This window comes from Enoplosus armatus, chromosome 3 (genome assembly GCF_043641665.1).
Source record: "Enoplosus armatus isolate fEnoArm2 chromosome 3, fEnoArm2.hap1, whole genome shotgun sequence".
NCBI classification, from domain to species: Eukaryota; Metazoa; Chordata; class Actinopteri; order Centrarchiformes; family Enoplosidae; genus Enoplosus; species Enoplosus armatus.
The window spans coordinates 13,659,319-13,685,159 of record NC_092182.1 but is presented as its reverse complement, the minus strand read 5'-3'; the positions used below and the strand labels follow the sequence as shown (position 1 = coordinate 13,685,159).

Here is a 25,841-nt window from a genome sequence, read left to right as displayed (position 1 = left end):
AGTACGCGTACTTCACGTCACGGGTTGCATTACTAGTCTTGCTGGGCATTGGTTGTCACTATTTATAATACTTCATGTCAGGCGGGCCTGTGCTGTGTGTGTTTAGGCTGTCGTTCTCCCGTCAGAATGTTCCAGCAAAGAAGACTGAGAGTTCACCAGTCAGCTTACACACTGAGCTGGTTCTGTGTGATTCTGTATTCTTTGGCCTTTTTTCTTTGTCACTCGCCGTTCATCTGGATCCTCTGTGTTTTTCTCTCTCGGTTGAATACACATCCTCATGATATCTAGTGTATCTAACGGCTATTTTTAGATGAGTGGAAAAACTGCTGTCCTTCACTCACCTTGGCGCTCAGCTGGCGTGGTGTAGTCGGTCTCCAGGCTTGCTGGCTGTCATGCTAGCTACACACTTTGATCTGCAATGCCCTCCTCTGTGGCCGTTCTCCCCTGCATTGGCTACAGGAAGCTCATTCCCTGGTTGCTAGGGCAACCAAGGAGGATGGCCCCCAGCAGGAGCTGGGGAAGCCTTGGGCTGCCTTTCAGCTCGTCGTTGTGCAGCGTGCCTGCTGACCTGCTGCGGGCTGGGAGGAGGAGCCAACTCTGCAGAGGAGCTTCTCCCAGTCGGGTATGGGTCCTGCCGCCCCACTGCCCCACCATGAGACAGAGCTCCAGCACTAGAGCTACTGCTCCTCTCTCCCTCTGCTGGCCACTGCGCAGCTGTGACTCACTCTGCTCCAGTAGTAACAGGAGCTCAGGCGGCAAGATGTCATCTTCTTCCTCCTCCTCCTCTTCCTCCAGCAACGATGGACAAGGGAAGCCAAAACCTAAATCCCCGTTTCGCAAGAGGGGGAGCCTGCAGAGCACCACCAGTCCTGGTGAGTGTGGGTTAGGGGTGGGGGTGGGGTGGGGAGGGTCCCATAGAAAGAATGAGAGAACTCTCAGCTGCTACATGAATGTGCACAGATGCTTGTGCAGTGGCATTTAACAATCCACGTTGCTCACCAGGAGCACTAAGGGAAGGAAGTGAGTTTACAGAGATGGGGGGCCGCTGCGACTCCAGTTTTTTGCTCAGTTTTGTTTTGTATCTGTTGTTGAGACGTTGGTGGAATTTGTTTTGAAGCTTTGACTGATGTTATATATATATATATATTTAACATTCAGCATGCATGCTGCTTTGTGTGGCTCTCAGTTTGCTACAAAGAATATTTTATCTACAATAGGGCTGCGACTGAGTTCATCTATTTATAATTGCTATCGTTTTAATAATCAGTTAATTGTTTAGTGTATGAAATGACAGAAATTGTGGACAAAAGCACATTGCATGCTTTCAGGGCAAACCCTGTTGCTGGTGAGGCGTGAATCAAGAAATGTTGGGCGTTTTATCAATTAATCAACAAATATTGTCGGCTCTAAACAAAACAATATACTCAGTAACTGACACTCTAAGTCAGAAATTTGCTATTTAGTACCACTGCAGTTAATAAGTTAATGAATAGAATAAATACATTATAATGCAGCCAAACTGAAACACTTAAAATATGGATCTGAGTGATTTTATTGTCATACTGCACATGCTGATGAAACAACACACTCTTATACTATATGAACCGCCTTTTGAGAGTGTTTCCCTTATATAACTGTTATGTGGGTTGCCCGCCCAAATAGATATGCACCCTGAAGAAGGCCCCTTTGCCCTCTCCCCTTGTAGCAACACCAGTTTATCATGGGTCTACTGACTATGGCTTCTCCTTATCTCATCACCTTGGGTTAGACAGAGCCGTGGGATCGTTTTATCTTGCAGCTTTGCCTCTCTCATCATGACAACAACACCCTCCCAAAACTGTGTAGGGGAATATGCAGTGACCATGTGGAGAAAAAGAAACCTCATTATGTAATTTATATTTTTTGTGAGTACAGCTAAAGATTACTGTGTTTTATCCTCCCTGTATGTTTCAGTTAGATTCCTCCTTCAGTATCCCAGATGTGATAACTATAATGAACTTTGATTAAGTCTCATGGAGTATATTTTGAGCTTGCTTTAGTGACAGTGACCTTTTAGACTTTTGAATCAAAATTAGAATTTCAACAATGTTCATTCCTTTTAGATTGTTTGGGTTTAGCTACTTGACATAAATGTATAACTGTTGTTAGTTAGGTGTATGGTGGTGTATTAATTACTGTTACACTTGTGTCAATTCAGTGTGATGTGATACAGTGATCGTAAATGATCGTGATTACCTTTGAAGTTGATGCTAACTGGTCTCTGTGGGGAGAAACTAGACCAGGAATTTATCTGTGAAGCAATTAAATGTTGATATTGATGTTAATTTGAAGCTACTTCTTCAGTGTGCCATAGCACAGCACAAATGTTGAGCGTGTGGAGGGATGCCGCAGCAGATCCCAAGCAGTAACTCAGGTTGACACACACTGTACTGTATTTGCTGAGGAAGCCTGTCTTTGCTGCAGTAATAAATAACTTAGAGGTCTCTCCATCCATGCAGTCATTTAAGTCCTCTCAATTAGCCGCTTGGCTGAGCCCTCTGCACTCCCAGTCCGTTGTAGGCCACCCATTATAGTACTTCATCTGACCACACCAGTCTGTTAGCGTTCTCGATGCCAAATTGCTGCTGTAGAAGAATCTACTTTGGCTGCAGCTTGAGCAGCTGGCGTTTTATCCACGTCATCAACTGAAGCGTTCAATATTTCCTGTGTTACATCTTGTAGCAACACCAGAAATAGCTCTGCTCCATGGCATCTTTCCTTTCAAGAATTCACTTTTCAAAATAAATTATCGTCTCCAGCACTCCTGCACATTTGAAACAGCTCTCTTATGTAAGTGTTGGTGTTGATTTGCTGGTGGAAACATTGATCACTCAGTCAGTTTTCTCATCTGCAGGAACTCTGTCTCTGCCTGCAGGCTGCTCTCTCCCACTGGACCTTCATTGCATCACTTGAAGCAGAATATGTAATGTCCAGGCTCTGCAGCCGAAGCTATATGACGTGATATATAGAGGCTGTTAAATGATCTGCCAGAGAGGTGGAGGGGATTCCTCTCTCTGGCATGAATCACTGCTGCGCTTTCTGTTGTGATCTGATCTGATACAGAAGCTCTTACCTTGATCTTCACTAACTTCCTGGCCTCTAACTTGACACTACCTTGTGTACCTTTTATCTGTAGGCCGTCTTTTAGTCTAGCTTGTCAGATGATTTTGTTGCAATAGATTTTCTTTGTTCCTTTCCAGTCGGGTTGTCAACTCAATAACATTTGCACTCTAGTACTGTGACCCCTGCCTCATTATTTCCCACTGTGGATTTCTGTGCTCTGTATGGTACTGGATAATGTACAGAGAGTATAGAGTCTCTGGCACGTTTTTGGATACAATTACAATTTGACACTGACATAAGCATATTGGGGCGCAGTTTGTATAAACGATGAGCTCCACATTAATCTGTATGCTTCCTACTCCATGCTGCAGTTGACTGGTTACTGTACTCCCTCCTCCACTCCAGCCTCCCCCCTGCTCTGGTTCATCATTAATCTGACTGTTGTTATCACACTGTTCCTGTCATCACATGTCTCTTGTGGGCTTCTCTCTTGAATTCATGTGTACTCTGTATCTTAGGACTTGCCAAGTCATGTGAGCTCTGTTCTGAAGCGTACTCCTTACTGAATCATTAGCACATCCACACGTTTTTGCACCGTGGACTTTAACCTGCACAACCGGCAAACCCCGTGCCCGCCCACCTCACTCCACCCCCACCCCCTGGCCCCGCAGTAGAAACATGTGACATGCTAACACTGGGAGTCCCTGCCCTGAGCCCCATAACCTCACAGTTGTGGTTGTTGGTGTAACAACATATTGTATATATTACCTACTCCTGGTGAAAAGGTGTCAGTGGATTTTCAGACAAAGCAGAACCTCAGTGCAACTTTGCAGTTGAACCATATTATTAATATTGTTCAAATGTAAAATTTAGTGCATTGAGGGAACCTGGGAAGACACATTTGGGACTAAGAGCAACTAAACAGGTATGGTGATAATGACTTACATATTACAACACAGTCCTTAAATTGTGTATCCAATTAGGCCAGAGTATATGGGGAATTTGTATTGGAAAAAAATGAGGGAAAATATAGAGCCTTTTCTGTGAGCTGATTTGTGTACACTACATTTCAGTGGCACATTTAATAAGCACAGTTCTGCACTTTTCCATCTCACCACTAGAGGGCGCCTCTGGCACAAAAGTGTTTTGTGAAGTCAGACCATCAGTTTGAAACAAGTGGCTGGTTGTCAGTGTCTCGGGTCTTTGGCGGTTCTGCAGTTGGACGTGAGTGAGGAGCTGTTTGCTCTGTGTTTGGGTGGAAAATTCCAGGGCTTTCTTCTGCTATGAATAGCTCAGTTGCTTCCCATGTAGCATAGGAAGTGTTCTGGAAAAGGGATTTTGGAGAACCAGTAACCAAGGCCTTGAAAGCTGTAACACCCAACAGGTGGGCCTGTTGTTGCTGGAGGCGAGTAGAGAACCAGCAGAGCCACAATATCTGTCTTTTTAGTCATCACCACAACATAAACACTTAGCCAGACTCAACATGATGCCATTGGACACACCATGTCTCACAGGAGTGATTTGCAGGCTGACAGACAACCCTCATACTCATGGTTATGTTGGGTTGTATTTCATCGCTGAGGTACAGTTAAGCATGCTGCTTAGGTCTGTCTCTGCTCTCAGCATGGCTCCTAATGAAGGTCTGTTTTCATTTAATCGTCCGCATTCGATCACAGATGAACCAGCTGTTTGGTCCCTGACTGGCCTTTTATTGTCCTGTGACCTCAATGAGTCTGTGAATCACTCTCCCACCACTCCCCTGTTCACCTAATGACCTCCCAGTTCATACTCCACAGTTGCTCAGTTTTGATAACCGCTGATAATTCTTCCTGACATTGTGTTCGCATTTCCGCATTCCTGTGTGTATCCAGTTTAGTATCATTGTAAATTTAATATCTTTGAGTTTTGCATAGACTAAACAATGTGTGTGTGTGTGTGTGTGTGTGTGTGTGTGTGTGTGTGTGCGCGCGCGCGCATGTTAGTCTGTATCGAAGTTCATAGAAACAGGACATGTATTATCAGAGGCCTCCTCACTTCCCACCATCTCAGTGAAGCAACACTCTTGTTATTGCCTCCGTCTTTGATCGCAGACTCACCTCTGGTCTCAGGAATGGGATGTTAACCTCTCAATGTCCAGGCAGTGCTGAGTACAGTGTGCTACATGTTGACAGTGTCAAGTGACACAGTGCTCCTCTTTGCTATATTCAGATATGGTGAGAGCTGCTCAGACAGAGGTGGCAAGAGGTTTGGTGACCGGACAAGGCTCTGGATAATCACAGAGGGTTGGAGGGGGGAGTGTGAAAGTGTGTGTCTGTTTCTGTGTGACTGTCGGTGTGTATATGCACTGGCTGTGTACATGTATGAGGATGCAGGGAGGATTTATTGTTTTGAGAATTTTCCTGATGCACACAAGAAGAGAGATACACAGCATCGGTCTGAATGCCGAGACGCCAGTTGAGTATTTCACTGGAATGTTTGTCCTTTTATTCACATGGGAATTGTTGTGCAGGGTCAGAGATTAGGTTTGCTTGACAACAATAATGCCAGCTCTTGTGTTCCTCTGGGAGAAAGGGAGTGAAAACCAGTGCACAGCTACTCCCCTGTGCTGTTGATTAGTCTCTTGGGAAAAATATGTGTTGGAACACAACAGAGGTAATAGCAGAGAAGGTCAAGCTCTGGTTGAAAAAGAGAGAAATGAGAAATTGAGAAATGTGATTTAAAGAAAAAAGTAGACATGTACATTGTAAAGGAAATGGAAATTCACACCGGCCTGTTGCTGGATTTTGGCAGCAAACCTCTCAGTTTGCTCTGATTTTATTGTTGTAAGTAAGTAAAGTCATCAATGGCACTGCACATCATTTACCCTCGGGATGCCATTTCAATCTTTAGGCTCAGAACAGAAAGTCAAAGAGAAGAATTTAGTTTGCAGAAATATAATTCATGAGAAATCCCCTCAAGCACTATAGAATAAGTTGTAGGTCACATCAAATCTTCTACACTTCAGGTGGCTGTAACTTCCCACATAGAAGTGACAGTAGAACTCATCTGTAGAAATTAACTGCCAATATTACCTAAACCCTCTTAAACACCTCTTTGTAACTTTCTTCATATAAAGGCTCCTCTATAGGCTTCTAAATAAGTGGATGAATTTGAGATACATCCCTTTTAGAGGAAATTTAATCATGGCCGCACCAATCAATTGGGATGTAGTCACAGTTCCTTCCCCTGTTAAAAGCAATTGTCACTTGCAAATGAACTTAATATATGATGCAGTTGTACTTTGCACCAATGGTGATATTGTTTACTGTCCTCTAGTTTAGGCAACCTACTCTAAAAATACAAGATTATGTCCAGAGAGACGTTATTTTCCTGTAATGTGTTTTAATGAATAGGAAGTTGGTTACAAATCTGCACAGACAAAATCAAATGATCATTATTATATCAGAAACATCACTTTATAGCCTGTTTAGATGCTGGAGCTGGCTGTGGGTTTCAGAAACAGCCTCTGTTTATTGACTTGCTGTCTAAAAAACTGCACACCCTGCGATATGATCAAAATAGGACAAAACGTGGACACATCATTTCTCACAAAACTGTCCTAGGTTAGTTATTCTTCCTTTCCACAGCGCTATATCTCCCAAACATCTTTAAGCTTTGCACTCTCCAAAATCCAGAGCAATGAAAGTATTGTGTTTCTAGGTCACTGTGGGTGTTGATTGTGGTTATCTATGATATCAATCAAGTTTATTTGTCACATGTAATCATAAGGTACAATCACAGTGAAATGTAATAAGATAGGGTTTGGAGGTAACTAGGTATGCAGCTTACTAGCACCGCACAGTTCATGAGTTCATCTCATTCCTTACCACAACTTCATCAATCATGCAACTTTGGAGAGAGGAATTCCTCAGTGTGTAATGCCCATATGTTCTCAGATTCAACATAACCACTAGGCATTCTCTTGTAGTAGCCTAAAGGCTTAGTCCATGTAGCTCTCCGCCTGTCAAACCGGTACCCAGTATTTAGTTACAGTAACAAGAAAGATGAACAACTAACTCTCACTCATGAGTGAGACGAGTAGAGCAACATTGCCTTCGTTTCCTCTGACTCTGGTGTGTGTGCTGTATGTTGTTGGCTTGACTTTAGCTGCAGCTGGGTCGTTTGTTTGTGATGGTATTGCTCAAAAATAAGGATCTGTCCAGAATTCAGTACCTGGTTTGGTTTGTGTCTGTCTGCCTTTTGTGTGTCTTTCGTGCTGTGTGTGTCTCTGTGTGCCTATATTTGTTTGACCGTCATCTGGAAAATTCCATGATGGTCTTTGCTCTGAGTGTTACTTTGAAAAATTACTAAAACTGGAACTTTAAATAGAGGCTGAGCAGATTTCTTGTACACTGTTAAATACAGCAAAACAGGCCGTCCTTGTACCGTGCAGCAGTCATGTGAGAGGGGAAGGAAATAGTCTCCCTTGGCATCATGTGATCAGTGGAGAAAGTAACGTGGCATGCAGTATTCAAATGAGCTAACTTCACACAATATTAATATAATTATTATAATAATAATAATATTATAATATAACATCCGACAATCACATGAAAATGATTAAAAACTTGAAAAAAAGTTTGTTTTTGTTCGCAGCATGGATAAAACAGACGCATTAACACAGAATTAAAAAAATGTCAGAAGAGAGACTAACATGTAGTATCAGTCAAACATTATGTCACTGCAATAAGCCAATTAAAACAGACCAAATTCATAAATAGGAACAACTCACAGAGAAAAACAACAAGCCAAGGACCATATTACAGTGCTACAATGTTTAATTTTGAATCTATGTGCATTAAAATGTGTCTGTAATGGACATATAATAATAGTTTTTGAATACTGGTATTCATACAAACAAGGTTTGCAGTCATGAGATGATAGAAGAAGTGCGGTTCATGAATAAGGGGTGGGAGGTAGAGAAGAAGGGGGAGTGGCCAGAGCTGCAGGGCCTCCTCCATTTTACAGCACAATAGATTCTGAAGTGGTTCACCCTGGTCCCTCCCCTGTTTTGCCACGTGGTATGTTCCAACCCAGTATTTAAGGCTGTGCTGTTCATGCATTGAAAACCGGTGTAATCCAGGAAGCAGCTGAGACACAGAGGCAGAAAGAGAGAGAGAGAGAATCGGAGGAAAGAGGGAAAAAAACTGCTTCACCAGCACACTGGAGGTGGTGACAGTTACAACAGGAGAAGCAAAGAAAAGAGAAAAAGAGGGGGGGGGGTATTATGTGATCCTTGTGTTAGAGCAGCTTGTGTTTAGCAGAGAGAGCGTATCCTGTCTCTCTCCTCTCTCTTCGCTGTCATTCCCTCTCCTCCACTGTGCCAGCGGGGGAGGGTACATCGGCCGTCCCAGGCCTAGTTACATGTCCCAGCATCCCGCAAGAGCTCAGACAAGGCCACTGCGACCGTAACGGAGACTGTGAGAACAAGACAAGACAGGGAGATAGAGGTACTGTAACCTTTGTTGCTTTACTGATGATGAACAGTACCATACACTGTACAGCCTATGTATGTGAATAATGTGTTACTCCAAGTTTCAGCAGTTCTGTGTGACGCATTGTACTTATCACTCCAAAAATACTGCACAAGCAAGCTCGTAGTGACAGATGAGGTGCTAGTAAACACAGTTGCTGTGTGCTGGAATAAGCTGACAGGATGCAGAAGACAGTGGGAGGAAATATAGAAATGAGGAGGGGGGATTCTTTATGGAGAAGCAGAAGCAGATGGGAGTGAAAAATACGTCATGCATTTTGTCTGCTCACATTTTGAAAGCTCCATAGTTCCATAGTTTGTTTTTTTGCAGAGTCTGGCTGTTGCAGTGAGTGAACATTTGGGGCATCTAGTCCCTCCTGCTGTTTGCTACAATCCTGTATGATACAGGGATATTGCCCAGTGGATTAATCACTGAGATTCTCATGAGTGTGCTGACGAAAACAAAAACATACACAGTGTAGGGCACGCGTTCTACAAGAGTGTGCAGTAAATCAGAAAGGCGGTTGCAGCAGAGTTTCAACTGCTGAAAAGGTGCCACTGTAGCTGGAAGAAAATAAGTGTCTCTGAATTCTGAATTGCATCTTCATTAACGCTGTGCTCCTCAGGCAGTTTGTGTGAGCAGACATACTGTAAACTGCTGGGGTCTCAGTTCAGAGTCCACCTGAACACGTCGACCTTCCTGATGTGAAGTGTTTTTGTGAGAACAGCTGACATCTGTTTTGTGTGTTGGTGTATGTGACCTATCTGCCTCCTCTTAAAGGCTGCTTATGGTATAGAAAGCTGCGGGGTAGCAGTAAAGGTAAATGTCTCTTACAGTACTGAGAATACTGAGATGCAAGCATTGAAATGTATTTTTGTCTCTCCAGCAGGCTGTCATACATTTTTTTTTTTTAAAGAAAATGATGCCCCAACTGTTTACAAAGTGAATTTGCAGGCAGTAGTTTTTAGCTGGCAAATTTCATCACCCACGTTCGTTTGTTCCCTTGCACCCAGCCTGCTGAGTACTGATAATATATTTTCGAGACCAAGACCCGAAGTGGAGGTTTATTCTCATCTGTAGTTGCTAAGGAACATCTGAAGTGTGTCATCACTCTCCCTCTCAGGGAATAAAGTGAAATCTGTAAAGAAAAACAAATGTTTCTTAACACTGGAGCCACAATCGCAGCAGACCAAAAAGTAAACCACATTATTATGGGACTCGTCACACACACACACACACACACACACACACACACACACACACACACACACACACACACAGATGCATAGTTTTAATGCCATCAACAGCTTCTCTCATTCTAAGATGCCCATCATGCATTGCTGCTGCGTGACATCCCTGGCATGACATGACTTTTAGCTTTGGAACAGACAACAGTCTCTCTTGTGTTTGCATAAGTCCAATGTAATATCACTACAAACGTAAGTAGGCAGCCTTCATTTAATTGATTTGTCTCAATAATTATTCTCCCCCGCTTTGATGATGGTTTGAAGCTGATTGTGTTGGAGTTTACATGTCTGAATAATACATGTACAAACATATGGTCAGCTGTGGAACAGTAAGTAGGGCTGGGCCATATTTCAATATTATCGTTTCTTGACTTTTAGCAGAATCATGTTGTGATGACACGATCATTATGTTGTTGTTTTACAAATTTCTACGGTCAAAGTCAATAATATAGAGAACTCTGTAGTTAAGACGCTTTTCTTTTGACATGTATGAAGTCTGGTGTCATGTAAAGTGTTAAAGTGGAACACAATTTGAACATCAGCTTGATTATGTTATGTGATTTTGAATACATTTGCCATATTGTTATACATTGATTTCAGAAAACATTGTTTCTATTAATGTGATAATGATCAACTGTATTGCTGTACCTCTGGTCATACTTTACTTGTTCATTTAATCCAAGCATTGAAGATGATTATTATTATTATATATTATATTATTTGGCTCTTGGTCAGCTTGGACCCCACGCCTACATTTTGCTCTTGGGCAGACGGTCATGTGGGCACTTGGCTGCCTCTCGCTGCGGGGAAGAAGACGACATATTTACTATAAATCAAAGGGTCTGATACCTCTATGAATGCAGTCAAACTTCATCACGCATATTTCAAAAGAGACTGGGATTGTGGCCAGGTTGCTGCAATTAGACAGGCCGTGCTAGACACACTCCTGAATTCATGGAGTTATGTCAGGGTGTGTCTAACTTAAAAATAGGTAAACAAGAAAGAGAAGAAACAAGCATTGTTTGCTCAGCACCATAGTAAATTTCTCCCTGCAGCTATAGTCAATTGTCACATAGGGATAGGCAGATGCTTGAACCGTTGTGGTTTTTTAGTGTACATCGTGTACCGAACTGAAACTCACGCAAGTGCTTGTTTGAGCATTGCCAGACCACAATGACAAATGGAAATTGCAGACTGGCATTGTGAGGTTACAAGTAAGAAGATTTATAATAAAAGTGTATTTTTCTCATTATTTCTTTGAGACATGAACTGGTTGAAATGTTATTGGCTCTAGTGTCATGGTGTGGCATGTTGGCATTTTCTTGACTTAAAGATGCACTCTTCCTGTTCTTTTGGTATTTGTGTACGCACGTTTGAAATCCATGCAGATGAGGCAGCACAAGGCCAGATGTAGTCACCAAACTGCCATTTACCTTGGGTGTTGTTATTGTGACATTGTACTGAGAACAGTGGTCCAACAACACGGTCTGTTTTCAGCACAATGTCACACAGCTGATAATTTGGTGATTTAATCAGTAAGAATACACTCATCACAAGATATGCTCATCAATTACAGAGAAGGATAGAACAAATGTAGAAATTAAACTGGGGAGATAACTGCTGCTCACCTCTACAGCGGCAGCTAAACTCTCTAGATTCTCTGGATATCTTATTGTTCACCATCACAGTAAATTACTCAGCCTATAGGCCTGATGGGGACGTTTTGGTAACAATGTGGGGCTTATGAGACATGAAGTTTGTTGCATACAAAGTTGTTTTGTTTACAGCATGTTACATAGAATAAAAGTTGGAAAATTGATATAGATTGTTCTGCTCACTGAATATTTCCATGGACACACTGTACAAGGTTTTGTTTGACTACTTCAGTACATGAACTAGACTGGCACTGCCAACTAAACAACTAAAAACTAGTCTGCTGCTACTTTTGGCCCGAGGGACGAGGAGGACGAGACAGGCTGGAAGGATTGTATTGATTCTTTATAGAGCAGAGGCAGCTCCACAGATTCTCGATGACTGCCTCTCTAGTAGGGTTTAAAAGAACCGGTGGGTAGTGTGTGTGGGTTGTGTGCAGACTCAGGTCCCAGGGATGAGAGAGAAAGCTAAGATGGAGAGCTTTTGTCAATATTACTCACTGGTTTAAGGAATTAACTCACAGTGGCTACATAAAGGTAGAAGGGTTGAAGCATTTCAGTCTAAAATAGATTAGGCACCGTCGCTCAGTAAACATCATGTTTGTGGTGAGACTAGAGGAGAAGTTTGTTGGCCAGCCTGTGTGCCCAAACACATCCTCATGCAATCTGGATCTGCACAGTGGTTTGAAACAAAAAAACAAAGGTGCTTATGTCATGGCTTCATAGAAATACTTCCCAAAAAAAGGACAAGCCCACAGTCTACAGTCTAAAGTGCTTTATATGGTTGGACTCCATCATGCCTCAGATAATATCTTTATTGTTAAAAAAATATAGATTTAACATGGTCAAGAGAGATGAACAGTTGTTTTAATTTACCAGTCTAGTTGCTATTTGGACAGATTTTCTTTTAAATGAACTGAATGAATCATGCAGGCCTTTATGACTAATTCAAGTCTTGAAGTTTCCCTTCATAAACTTTCTAGGGCCTCTGTTGTTGTTGTCCTTGCATGTCAGTCGGGTGTTTTTTGAAAGAGGTATCGCAGTGCAGAGCAGAATATGAGCCAAAACCTCCCAGAGAGGTTTTTTACTTTGTATTTCTCCCAGTTTTGTTGTGTTTACTTGTATAAATCTGTGTAGAAGGTTTGTGCTCACTACTACCATGATGTCACTGAGATAAATAGAGTAGGGGGTGCTGGATTAAGAGTCATCTGTGGTGGAAAGGCCGGGGGATTACATGGATACTATACTGGGGTTGACTCTGTTTGCGTCTGTGTGTCTGTATACTTAAAGCCATCTGTTTGTCCATGTGAAAATGGACAGGTCCTTATATCCACACACGTGTGTAGGTTGTCCACCAGAGAACACTGACAAGTCCACTCAGTACTTACAATTACAATTTACCTTATCAAAAACTTTATTTATGTTATGTGTTTAAGTCAGAATTTATCAAAACTCGCATATATCTGCCTGAAAAAATCCACTGTTGGTTGGTCTGTAACGACATGCCTGTACGTCTAAGCACTATTTTTATGTCCTCGAGCATATGATTGTCAGCAGCTGTAACTCGCATCCTTTAAAACTTCGAAGTGCAATATTGAAATGTTTTGCGGTGTCATGCCAGTGTTAGTATACTGTGGAGAGTTACCCTCTGTTCATTCCTAACTCCACAGCATCGGAGGCAGACAGCAGATGGCAGAGACTAATTGTTTCGGGCGAGACACAGCACCAATAATGGCACCAATTATAGAGGAGAGTGAACACACTACTCCCAAAGCCATAGACTTATTATGAGTGAGTGAATTACTGTGTGTGCACATAACTATGGTACTCTTTAAATGATGGTTCTCTTTAACTTAAGTTTGTGTCTGTCTTTAGAAAGTACATAAGAATCAGTAAATGTGATGTTCCTCAATGTACCTCAGTCTTTGGAGACAAATGTACTTTGTCTTTTTGGTAGTTCTCCTCTGTTGTGTTTGATTTAGCCTGGAGTGGAGCTGGCGTCATCTGTTTCCAGCAGGTCTAGAGAGGGGAAGACCCCTCTATGTCATTCCCAGGTGTGTGTGTGTGCGCACGTGTCAGTGAGTACATGTGAGTTAGGGTAATTCTCCAAGTGTGTGCATGCCCGTGTGTGGTTGAAGCGACACAGTATCTGCTGGTACAGCTGTCTGTCCTTAAGCCTGCCTCTGTTCTTGGACACATTACGAGATTTTCATGCTGTTACAGATTGCAGCCAGAGCCACTGTCACCAGAGTCAACTGATGTCTTTGTGTTTGATGTCCTCAGTGTGGAGACACAAGGAAAATGGGCCAGTGTGTTCATGTAGCTGAAGGAAGGGAACAAAGGAAGTTCTCTGCCAGAGATTGCTCAATCTGGAGAGCGCTGTTTTTCTCCTGTGAGATCAGTTATGTGTTACAGTAACATCTGAAACTGCCGGAAGTTTTTAGTTGACTGATTTTCTAGTTTCACATAAGATGAAGTGGTAAGAGCAGTAATTAGCTGTTTGTCCAAAGTCTGTAGTTTTTAATTAAGTGAATGTGTACTGTAGTATGTAGTTTCACGGATCACATGAGTCTGTAGTGTACACATAGTTGGAGCCAAATGTGTGGTTGCTAAAATCATAGTTTTCCACACCCAAACCCCCACACGCTGCAATCTCTGGTAAACCAAATGTAAATTATTTTCTATTTTTGTCTGTGGTGGTACGAGTTAGCGTTGTCTGTTGGTACATATTTGTCTGCCTCTGTTTACAACAGACTGTGAAATGATGAACAATTGTAGAGAGACTGACATCATTGCTATTGAATTAGCTGTGAGCCTGCAAAGCACCCAGATGGTCCATGTGTTCAACACATACAACACATGTTGTATGCAGTAAAGACAACGTGTTGTATGTGTGTTTGGATAGACGTCTTCTGGATTGTAAATCCTTTACTGTCAGATCTGTTTCAATAGTAAACATTTACATTGTAAACTACAGTCCTTATCAATCCAACAGTTCTTTGTATAATACAATGTATTATGTATATTGCATCTGTGTGATATTCATAAGTAAAAGAAAAATATGACAACATTGTTAAATGTGATCTTTCCCATGCAACTAAAATGACGAGAGGTAGAGTTCCAGATAGATAATTGCGTTGCGTGGCTCCACATGCAGAAAACTAAACCATGTAACCATCTCTGGCCAAATGGAACCTACTAAAAATATATACTATTCAGTAGACCGTGTGAAAGTATTTTTACTTTGCTGAAAGAAAATGTGCATAGATTACAGAACAATGTACAAAAGTTAAAACTAGTTTAAATGACTGAGGCAGACTCTTTCCTTTAATAAAGACATGTAAAATTGTTCTGCTCTCTGGCTTTTCAGCCTTTTGTCGGTTTATGGCTGTTTTATGTTTGCATGGTGGCACACGTGTAGATGTTGTTGTGATTGCATTCAATCACAACAGTTTGTTACTTGTTAAATGTAATCCATCGCCTCTGCCTGGGCACAGGACCTTAAACAAACCCCTCTGTAATTAATCATTATTTTGTTTCTATCACATACTATAACTCTTTTTCCTGCCCACAGACCTGTGTGGAGCATCTGGGCCCAAGCCTCTCAAGCCTCAGAGATCCCTTCCAGGGACACCTGTTTCTCTCACACACTACCCAATCGACCTGCGGACATCCATGGAAGAAAAGTACAAAGAGATTGCTGAGGTAAACATTCATCAAGAGAAATGCCTTAAAGGTGTGCAAAAACATTAGAAACTATGTCATAAGTTCATTAAACTTCTTATTTTGAATCACAGCATTTTCTGGCTTTATATGAAGGTAAATATAACAGGTGGTTGTGTGCGAGCCACAGAGTTGGCCATGTACACATAGGTGCGTGGAAATCGACCTGTTTTCCTGTTTTTTTGTCATCATAAGTGGTATAACTTATGTTCGCACCAGGAGCTGTTCACACGCAGCATGGCGGAGAGCGAGATGCGAAGCGCTCCTTACGAGTTCCCAGAGGACAGCCCCATCGAACAGCTGGAGGAGCGACGGCACCGCCTAGAGAGGCAAATCAGCCAGGACATTAAGTGAGCAAATGCAAACACACCGCACTCACAAAGCCAGTTAAATAAACTCTTTACATTACCTCCAACAGACACCGCTCTCTGCTGGCCCCACCTTTTACACACAGTCTTGCTTTTACCCATGTACATACGCTAATCAGCTTCCAACAACTGGCTAACTAACCCCAACAATCAGATAACTGGGCTAGCCAGCAGTTGCACCTGTCCTGGTGCGCAATCTTCTTCTTCACAAACTTTTTTTAAGGGAGTTGGCTTTGTCTCGGTTGGCTATCTGACACGACCCCCACAAGCCCCCAATTTACCAATCAGGGTGTACCAGCTGATGATATATTTCTGTTTGTGTCAATCTGCTCGATCGCTTAATACCTAATATGCTTTGTGTGTATATGTATGTATGTGTGTGTGTGTTCATGTGTGTGTGCTTGTGCGTATATTTGGTCTCTCTCCCTTTGTGTGCTAAATTTCTTCTCACTACCTGTGATGCCCATCTGCCCCCCCACCCCCTTCTGCCTTGCCCACACTATCCTGCGCCGCTGCATATCACCCCAAGGCTTGAGCCAGAGATCTTGCTCCGCGCCAAACAGGACTTCATGAAAATCGACAGTGCTGCAGACCTCGAGTGAGTGAGCTCTGCTTCAGTATGATTGTTTTGAGTAGTGATTTTCTCTTTGGTTGTTTATTTTCTTTCAGTTCATCTCTATTTTGCTTGCTTGTACTTGAATTGGCATGACAAACACTTACCTGGATATTGTAGTATTTATCAATACTACATACTTATCAATGTTTAGTCTACAGTATTTATTTGGAGAAAAGCACTGACACCAGTCCAGAGATTATCAACATATTGAGACGGACCACATCTTCCCCCTGCTGGTGACTTGATAGATGTACAAATGGATACCTTGTTCTTTTGTTCTTTACTCTCTCTAAAAACAACTCTCCTTAACTGAGACATGACTTCCTGTGTTTTCTTGGTAATGAAACTTGAACCTCCTGTGAACCCTGATAAATTCTTATAGTTCTGGTCATTGGAGAGCTCTGTAGGTTAACCATTGAAGTTTATAATATACACTGACGTCTTACTACCCTTACTACCTTACTATGTGTTCGCAGGGGTTGAAAAGTATTCTTATTCACTTTTTGTTGAATTCATTTAAAATAAATGTATTTTTTTTTAACCCCAGTACAAAGGCAAAGTGAAGTTTTAGAGATGATTGCAACGTTTCCACACTTCACTGTTGTTCAGCTGTTCACTGTTTGTCAGTGTAAAAACTAAGCTGTGAAGTCCAAGGAATTATTTGTAGACTTCTGAGATAGAACTGTGTTTTAGACATCCATCAAGAAAAGGGTTTTCAAAGGCTTCATCATTGTGATGTAAGAAGTTTGGCTCACTAAGACCCCAAGAACCGAACCACTGAGATCCTGAGGAGAGACTTTCTGTTCACTAATGTTCTGCATCCAATCTGTCAAATGATCGGCAGGACAGAATATAAACTGTCAACCTTAATGTGTGCAAAGCTGCCATATCCAAGAGAGACTTTGTTTCTACAAATTACTGAATAACGGTCTGAATGTGTTGAATGTGCTCTGAATTAAATTTTGTGTGTTGATTAAAGTGAAGGGGTCTGAATACTTATACTAATACCAAAACCATTGTTTCAAACAATAAACTGCACTAATCTCTGATGCTGCCATTACAACTTTATAAAATCAATAACACCTGGATTCTCTTCTCCTTAATGTACTTTTCTGCCACACTTCCTGCTTACATCCACATGTGTCCTCATCTGTCCTGCCTCTGCCTGCCTTTCTCTTTTTAAATTCTCCTGTATCCTTTAAGGTTAATGAAGGAGAAGTGTGTGGACACTGTTGATGATGCCTTTAGGGAGAGGCAAATGCCAATGGAGAGAGAGTACCAGCGGGTCTCAATATCTGGAGAGGAAAAGTGCGGGGTGAGGAGCTTTTTTCAAATGTGTTTTCATCAGCATTTAAAGTTAAACTCAGAGCACCACATTCACACCCATGTTCATTATTGTCTATTGGTATCTTCACAGGTGCCCTTCACTGACCTGGTAGATGCTGCAAAGTGTGTGGTGAAGGCATTATTTATCCGGGAGAAGTACATAAATCGATCTATGCAGAATTTTTGTAAGACAACAGCTCACGCCCTGCAGGAGCTCGGGATGAAGCCTCTGGATCTGAGAGTCTATGAGGATATACCAGAGACCCCCGTAGATGCCGGTATGACATGCACACACTAAACACATATGCTATATACAGTTGGGAAGAAATAGCAATTAGAAAGTGTACATCAGAAAGGACAGAACTGCATTCTTCAGTCTTCTGAGTCAGAGGGCTGTTGTACCCCACGAGGAGGAAGTTATGGCCGACCTATATACTTTGAAACTAGAAAACTTTTAGTCAGACTGTCTTCTTCTCTGGCTTCCCATTTTGTTCAGGGAATACCTGCCAAAAGAGAGACTGCAAGTGTTTCAAGCGCATCTGGCCCTGTTCTGCAGGGGAGGCTTGTTTCTCTTCATATTATACCTCAGAATACCAGGAACGATTGCATCAGCCTGCATGAGGTGTCACTGGGATGTTCATATACAAGAGGCGGCAGGGGCAAAATCCAGCTAGAGCTGTAAAGATTAGGAGATCATTCGATTAGTCAATTGACAAAAATGAATCTGCAATTATTTTGATAATTGATTAATCGTTTGAGTCATTTTTCAACTAAAAATGCCAGAAATGTTGACAATGATTAAGATAGTCGTTAGCTGTAGCTCTAAATCCAGCATTTGCCCCTAAGAACCAAACAGTTGAGCGTCTTTCCATTGGACTCATTTACAACAGTAGCAAAGTGTTTCAGCTCTGTGCAAGATTGTCTCATGATATAATTAGGGCCAAAGTAACATCGCAGACTTTTTTCCAAAGGGGATTTCCAATACCAAAACTAATGGGTGTTTTCAAGCTTGAAAAATCTTGACAGTCTTTAAGATGAGCCTTTCAGGCAACACATACATGGGCATATACAATATATTGATGGAGACAACAAGGAAATGCCAATTAGTAGGCAAAACCACTTAACAATAAAGTGTATGAGAAACAGCTGTTTTTTATGTATTGTTATAAAGCCAAATTGCCAAATTCAAATCTAGATCAAATAAGAACACAGCATCACTATGTAATTAAAACTCCTACACTTTGTCTCTTTCATCTGAGCAGTCATTGTTTATCATTTTAATTAATTAATATAAATTTCCTGTTTTTCCCAGATGCCCCCGTCCACCCACCTGTTTCAGAGACACACCCATATGACAATCAGGACCCCAAGAATATGCCAGCAGACACAGGATATGGTTGCAAGATGGTGGAAGGAGTAGTCCATGTCTACACCAAGAAAAACAACATGGACAAGTATGCGTTTGTACCTGTAGGATGACATGTTACTTTTTATTTATTTATTTTTGTGACTCTGTATAACTTTTATACTGTTCTCCTTTTTCAGAAGCACAGAACTGGACCTGCCCTATCCTGACCTGAAGGAGTATATTGCAGACATGAATGTCATGATGGCCCTCATCATCAACGGCCCAGTGTGAGTGTTTCATTGATACCATCATTCTACAGATGTCATTGTTTTATAGCTCAGTGTTTATTTTATGTGAGTTTCCCCTGTATGGTGTCTACAGGAAGTCTTTCTGCTACCGCCGCCTTCAGTACCTGAGCTCTAAATTCCAGATGCACATCCTCCTGAATGAGATGAAGGAGTTGGCAGCTCAGAAGAAAGTTCCACACAGAGACTTCTACAACATACGAAAGGCAAGAGCCGAGTGGACAACATTCCCACAACTACAGAAATTGGAACAAATGATTTACCCTCATTGCTGATATCATTGTCATATCTGCTTCTCATATATGCTGCTCTGTCTTAACTCCAGGTGGACACGCACATACATGCATCATCCTGTATGAATCAGAAGCACCTGCTGCGATTCATCAAGAGAGCCATGAAGAAATACCCCGGGGAGATCGTTCACATTGAGCGCGGCCACGGTCAGACCCTCAAGGATGTGTTTGAGAACATGAACCTGACGGCCTTTGACCTGAGCGTAGACACTCTCGACATGCATGCGGTGAGAAACGAGCAGCAGTACACAGTATCTAACTAAAAGCATTTTGAGAGATTATGTGGTTTGACTGGTTATGTTTACTTATCAGGACCGTAACACGTTCCATCGGTTTGACAAGTTCAACGCCAAATACAACCCCATTGGAGAATCCATCCTCAGAGAGATCTTCATCAAGACTGACAACCACATTGAAGGAAAATACTTTGCACACATAATCAAGGTGTGAAATCCTTCACATGTAAAGTATATATGTGCCTCATTCAAACAATTTATCAATACATACACAGACTGATACATCGATGCCTCCTGTCACTGTTTGTCCAGGAGGTGATGTATGACTTGGAGGAGAGTAAGTACCAGAACTGTGAGCTGCGTCTGTCCATTTATGGACGCTCCCGAGACGAATGGGACAAGCTGGCTCAGTGGGCCGTTAAACATCGAGTGTACTCTGATAACGTGCGCTGGCTTATCCAGGTGCCTCGTCTTTTGTAAGTACTCCCCCAACTTAACTTTAGCTTGAAGCTGTGGTGTTGAGATGTGTAGAATTTCAAGCTGTGCATCAAGTGTTTGTGCAACACATGTTTGAGAATGTATATCTGTTCCATAAGCATATGAAGCAGATAAAACAGTTGTGAGATAGGAGGTCCCATACTGTTGTCACTGGTCAGTAATAAGAGCACGAACCTAAAGGAATAGATTTTTCTGATGCTAGCAAAAGAAGATATCATCCAGCCTGTAACCCGGTGTTACTGAGAGAATCGATTCGTATAATAAGACAAGCTCTCTTTCCTTCCTGGTGCCACTTTACTCAAGAAAAGCAAAGAACAAGCAACTATAACTAGTGAAGACACGGATTATAGCTTGTGGCCTCTACGATGAAACCTACATTTATATATAATTAGTTAATAATAAATAATAAATCATCATCTCTATGATAACGACAAGTGTCACTGCTCATTCACCACCTCTCCAGTGATGTGTACCACACAAAGAAGCAGCTGGCTAATTTCCAGGAGATGTTGGAGAATATCTTCATGCCTCTGTTTGAAGTCACAATCAACCCCCGCAGTCATCCTGAGCTACACCTCTTCCTGGAGCATGTAAGTCTCACTTCTCAGGAAATCCAGGCTGTCCTGATGATTCACACTTAAAGAGACTGAGTGATTGTTGTTGTGTTTTTTTTGTGGCATGTGCGTTGGTAGGTGGTGGGCTTCGACAGCGTGGACGACGAGTCGAAACCTGAGCACCACATTTTCAATCTTGACAGTCCGCTGCCAGCCGACTGGACAGAAGAAGACAACCCCCCCTACTCCTACTACCTCTACTACACCTATGCCAACATGACGGTGCTCAACCACCTGCGAAGGCACGGGCCAGCTGGACACATTTATAACACACACAATCCTTTATTTGTTGTAAACACAAAAAGAACACAGAATCCGTGAGGTTTTAATGTTGCTTTTGTCTGACACAGGCGGCGAGGCTTTCATTCGTTTGTGCTGCGACCTCACTGTGGGGAGGCGGGGCCGATCCACCACCTGGTGTCGGGTTTCATGTTATCGGAGAACATCTCCCATGGGCTGCTGCTCAGGAAGGTCAGGACAGAGCACACTCCAAAAGACTGCTGTGGAAGTATTTGGTTTTACCATGTTGGAGTAACATTATTCTTATAAATGCTGACTGTGTGACAACGCAGACAACAAGATTTAGTGTTTGTTGAATGTTCCCTTTTTGCAGACCTTGAAGCGTTTTGACGGTTGAGAGAAGGGAGAACATGAGCACCTGAATTAAAAATTCTACTTTTTGACACGTATAATTTTCTAATTTTGTTGCGATGGTGTCGGAGAGCAATTAATTAAACTCCATAACAATTGTATTAGACTGGACTGTTTTATATTTTGGGATTCATAAAGAGAGACACAAATGATTGGGTCCTCCTCGGCCTTCACTGATGGAATTACAAACAGGTTCAAGGTTCAGTTTGTTCATCGGTAAAAACATAGAAATTACAGTGCTCTCATCCAAATCAACTAACAGTGATTACCAAAAGGCAGGAAACAAATACCTACAAAATAAAATCATAGATACAAACAACATAAAACTGTTTCCATAATAAATCTGTTAAAATGTCCAAACAACATAAAAGCATCTGGTTATACTGCCGGATGTGACAGGTGGTCTTAACCTGCCGCTGTGTTCAGCCAATGTGCTGCTGCTGTTAAGAAGTCTAAGACAAAGATGGGACTGTGGCTTTCTGCTGTATTTGCTGCTTCCTCTGTCTCTGTCTTCATCTCTCTATTTGATGTCCATCAGGCCCCGGTGCTGCAGTATCTTTACTACCTGGCTCAAATTGGCATCGCCATGTCACCACTGAGTAACAACAGCCTGTTCCTCAGTTACCATCGCAACCCGCTGCCAGAGTACCTGTCCAGAGGCCTCATGGTCTCTCTGTCCACCGATGATCCTCTTCAGTTCCACTTCACCAAGGTCAGTATGAAGGACGTTTGTCTGAATCTACACATGGCCTACATTTAAGATACAAACTGCGAAAAGATGATCAAAGGTTATGAGGCGGAAATTACATTTTTCTTGTGTGTGTTCTCGTGTGTGTGTGTGTGTGTGTGTGTGTGTGTGTGTGTGTGTGTGTGTGTGTGTGTGTGTGTGTGTGTGTGTGTGTGTGTGTGTGTGTGTGTGTGTGTGTGTGTGTGTGTGTGTGTCTGTGTGTGTGTGTGTGTCTGTGTGTCTGTGTGTCTGGGCCCAGGAGCCTCTGATGGAGGAGTACAGCATTGCTACTCAGGTGTGGAAACTGAGTTCCTGTGACATGTGTGAGCTGGCAAGAAACAGTGTCCTCATGAGTGGGTTTTCACACAAGGTAAACTAGTTTATATCTTCTCATTTTGTGTATTTAATCAGGTGGCATACACTGTGGCCACAATAAATACAGTAAATACAGTTATGTTTATTACTGAGGGGTTTTTTTGTGTCAGATATTGTGTTTCCTTCTGTGTTTCTGAGCTTCCCACTCATGTAGCTTCTCCTAATCCCAGGCCAAAAGCTACTGGCTGGGCCCCAGTTACTCTAAGGAGGGTCCTGTGAGCAACGACATCCGGCGTACCAACGTCCCAGATATCCGCGTGGCGTACCGCAGCGAGACGCTCTCCGAGGAGCTTCAACTCATCACTCACGCTGTGCGCACTGAAGAGCTGGACACTATTGATGAGGAGGACTCTCTGTCCATGGCCCCTCTCCCGGGACAACGCTGAAATCACACTCACCAGGACTCCTCCTGTAGATCCCACGACCCTGCGATCCATCCAGCATGACACTGAAGAGACGTGGTGTGATAGTAATTCTGTCGTTCATCCTATATACAGCATAAACACCACCAACCATCACTGTAGAAGTATGCCGCACACTGACAGCTACACAGCTACCAAAAAGCCAAGGATACAGTTCTGCCAGAGCACTTCAGCTTTGGCGTTCTTCTTTTCTTGTGTCTGAGTCATTTTTAGGTTGCAGGAAAGGATTTTAACTCCATATTATTGTTAAATTTCCAAATTAGATTCAAGGTTTTCCCCATCTCCTCTTTATATCCTCTGTTTCTATTGTGACATTCTCAGTCAGCATTATGAAGGTTAGCAGAGGCGAGAAGCACCAGGTTTTTTATGAATGAAAAGCAATGTTGTCTTTATTTCTTAGTCCATCCAAAGGCATCAGATCCCTGTGGTTCACTCTGTTATTTATGTTTCAATTCACCAGGGACATCACACCGCGTATAGTATCTGTGTACTACAGAAACACTGACAACCAGCACATTGAAACTTTCTTCACAGCCAGCCGGCTCTGAACGTTGCTTATGTTCCACTACACAATCATGCTGCTTAACTAAACTTAGTGCATCCATCTGTCTTCATTATACAAGCTGATAATGAAGGATTACACATGCAGTTTTGTTGAGGAAATACAATGGGGTTATTGATGAAGGTTGGACATGCCTACACAACAAACTTTGACAGGTTTCATGTTTTAAGCTACTTCAGAGCGGCTTACAACGTGGAGATGTACATTAACTGAATCAGAGAGTCCTATAACGAGAGAGGACGGCCTCTCTCTCAATGCTGCAGCGCTGAATGTCAGCCACGCATGGTGCTCGGTGTGGTTTCAGATCATTTATTTGCCTAATTGCACACAAAGAATCGTTCTTCCGTGATTTTAATCAGCTCAGAAAGTAACATAAAAGAGAGGAACTCCATCGCCCTCACGTCAAGCAGACTTCCTGTTGTTGACTGCAAACATTCCATGAAGCAAACTGTCCTCTTTAGCTGCAGGTGATCCAGAAAATGTTGAAAATCATCTTGGTTTGATGGTAGATTTCTGTGGTTAGAAAGTGTAGATATAAAGGGGAAATGTGCATTGTAGATTTTAGCCACAGCACAAATAAATGCGGATGTATTCAGTATTGTCAGTATGGCTTACCGTTACCTCACTGTGGCCATGACGACGTGGACCCTCTGTCCCTTCCGAGGGCCCTGATTTCTCATTCCTTCCCCTGTGGACAAACTAGAAAGTCATGGAGTTTATTTTCCCTTTGCATGCTGTGCACTGTACATATGCACCGAGCCGAGACTTCACAGTGCCTTTTCATTTGTAGCTTTGGCCGCTGTGTGCCCAGTTTTTGTCTCTATCACCTGCAACATGTGTTACATCTCTTTTCCTCTATGCGGTTGTAACATCCACGCCAATGGAACTGAAACCACCCAGCTGCATGCTCGGTGTAAAAAAGCTTTTACCTTGGCCTTCGTTTGAGGAGGAAATTTGATTTGTTTCTAATTCTCTACTTTTTGTTTTTTTGCATGCCTGCATGAATAATGGATGGCAGGAGAGAATGAGTTGTTTACAGCAAGCTGTAATGTGAAGCATCTTAACTCATTCAGGGCTGCCGACCAGCTTTCGAGTCAGAAATCTGTTTATGGTGAAAATTACAGCAAACAGATTTAAACTAAGCATTGTTCACCATGAAGACATGAGCAAACCATGCTGGGACATGGTTAAGCCTGTTGCATGGTTCTTGTAGGATTTTTAGTTTTTTTTTTACTCTCCCCAAATCTGATCAAATCACATCCTGCCACTGGTCCAACTTCTTCAACCTGGATGCTACCGTCCAGTGATATTTGATGACGAGGAGGGAGAATCAGAAAATGTCAGCTTTTATTTGAATAAGCAGCTGTAATGTATTAGCCTATATACATGTTTGCTTCATAGATGATTAGGATAAAAGATGAGAACCATCTCAGTTCAGCAAGAATACAGTAGCTTCTAATTGTTCAATGGAGGCACCGGAGTTGTGCGCTGAACATGTGTGTTCGTTGGATTTCATGTATAAAGTGTATTTTTTTAAAGGCGATATAGAGATAAGAAATTTTATATTCACAATATATTGATGTCAAGGTTGAACACGTAGTTTTGTTGCTGTCGATCATTGTGAATTAGCATTATGTCATGAACATAGAGTTAGTGTTGTTAACCTTTTTAATTTGTTAACAATTTAGAGTCTCTTCTGAATATTCAATATTACAGGAGCTTTCTTTGTTTTATTATTCCTGATCATTCTCAGTTATTATAGTACACCTATTAATAGATACCTCTTACTTTAAAGCCAAAAGTTGTCTCTACAGTCTGAAACCGACCTCTACACACACACACACACACAAAAACGAACCCTAACTTTTATGTTACATCAAAAGAGTTGGCTTTTTCTGTTTTCTAATTTCAGCCATTGACCTACACTGACTTGTCATATCTGTCTGATAGCAAAGTGTAGTTATATCTAATTATATATCTTGTTATTGGCCTCCTAGTTTCAATGTTTGACAGTCATCTTGCTGACTATTTGTTTTGTGTCGTCAATTATGGGAATAATTATGTACCCTGACGTACAATGCTGTGGTACGTCATCACTGGGAGAATCTGGACTGACCTGAACCTTTTCCATCCATTCAGTTTTACAGCTCGTTGTTTACTGTATTTATGTCCACTTCCTGGTTTCACGCTGTTTTTTACAGTCACCACAACATAGTGCACCCTACCTCACAAATACTGATCTCTGATAATGTCATGTTGCTCT

At 42.0% G+C, this 25,841-nt stretch overlaps 1 protein-coding gene across 1 annotated transcript; it reads left to right on the top strand.

Annotated features, from left to right (window-relative positions):
* Window positions 1-418: 418 nt before the first annotated feature.
* Window positions 419-22,980, top strand: LOC139282397 (AMP deaminase 2-like). The gene is made up of 18 exons (XM_070902083.1): window positions 419-872; window positions 15,089-15,219; window positions 15,457-15,587; window positions 16,135-16,203; window positions 17,425-17,536; window positions 17,639-17,825; window positions 18,860-19,001; window positions 19,093-19,182; window positions 19,277-19,406; window positions 19,526-19,720; window positions 19,806-19,937; window positions 20,042-20,205; window positions 20,691-20,817; window positions 20,920-21,083; window positions 21,192-21,312; window positions 22,031-22,204; window positions 22,479-22,589; window positions 22,765-22,980. The coding sequence occupies exons 1-18, from the start codon at window positions 419-421 to the stop codon at window positions 22,978-22,980; spliced, it is 2,850 nt and encodes a 949-aa protein (XP_070758184.1).
* Window positions 22,981-25,841: the final 2,861 nt, after the last annotated feature.

Coding starts and splice junctions, on each gene's coding strand:
- LOC139282397 (XM_070902083.1), top strand. CDS start 419: ATGCCCTCCTCTGTGGCCGTTCTCCCCTGCATTGGCTACAGGAAGCTC. Junction 17,537..17,638: donor CTGGAGAGGAAAAGTGCGGG/GTGAGGAGCTTT, acceptor GTATCTTCACAG/GTGCCCTTCACTGACCTGGT. Junction 19,938..20,041: donor ACTTTGCACACATAATCAAG/GTGTGAAATCCT, acceptor CTGTTTGTCCAG/GAGGTGATGTATGACTTGGA.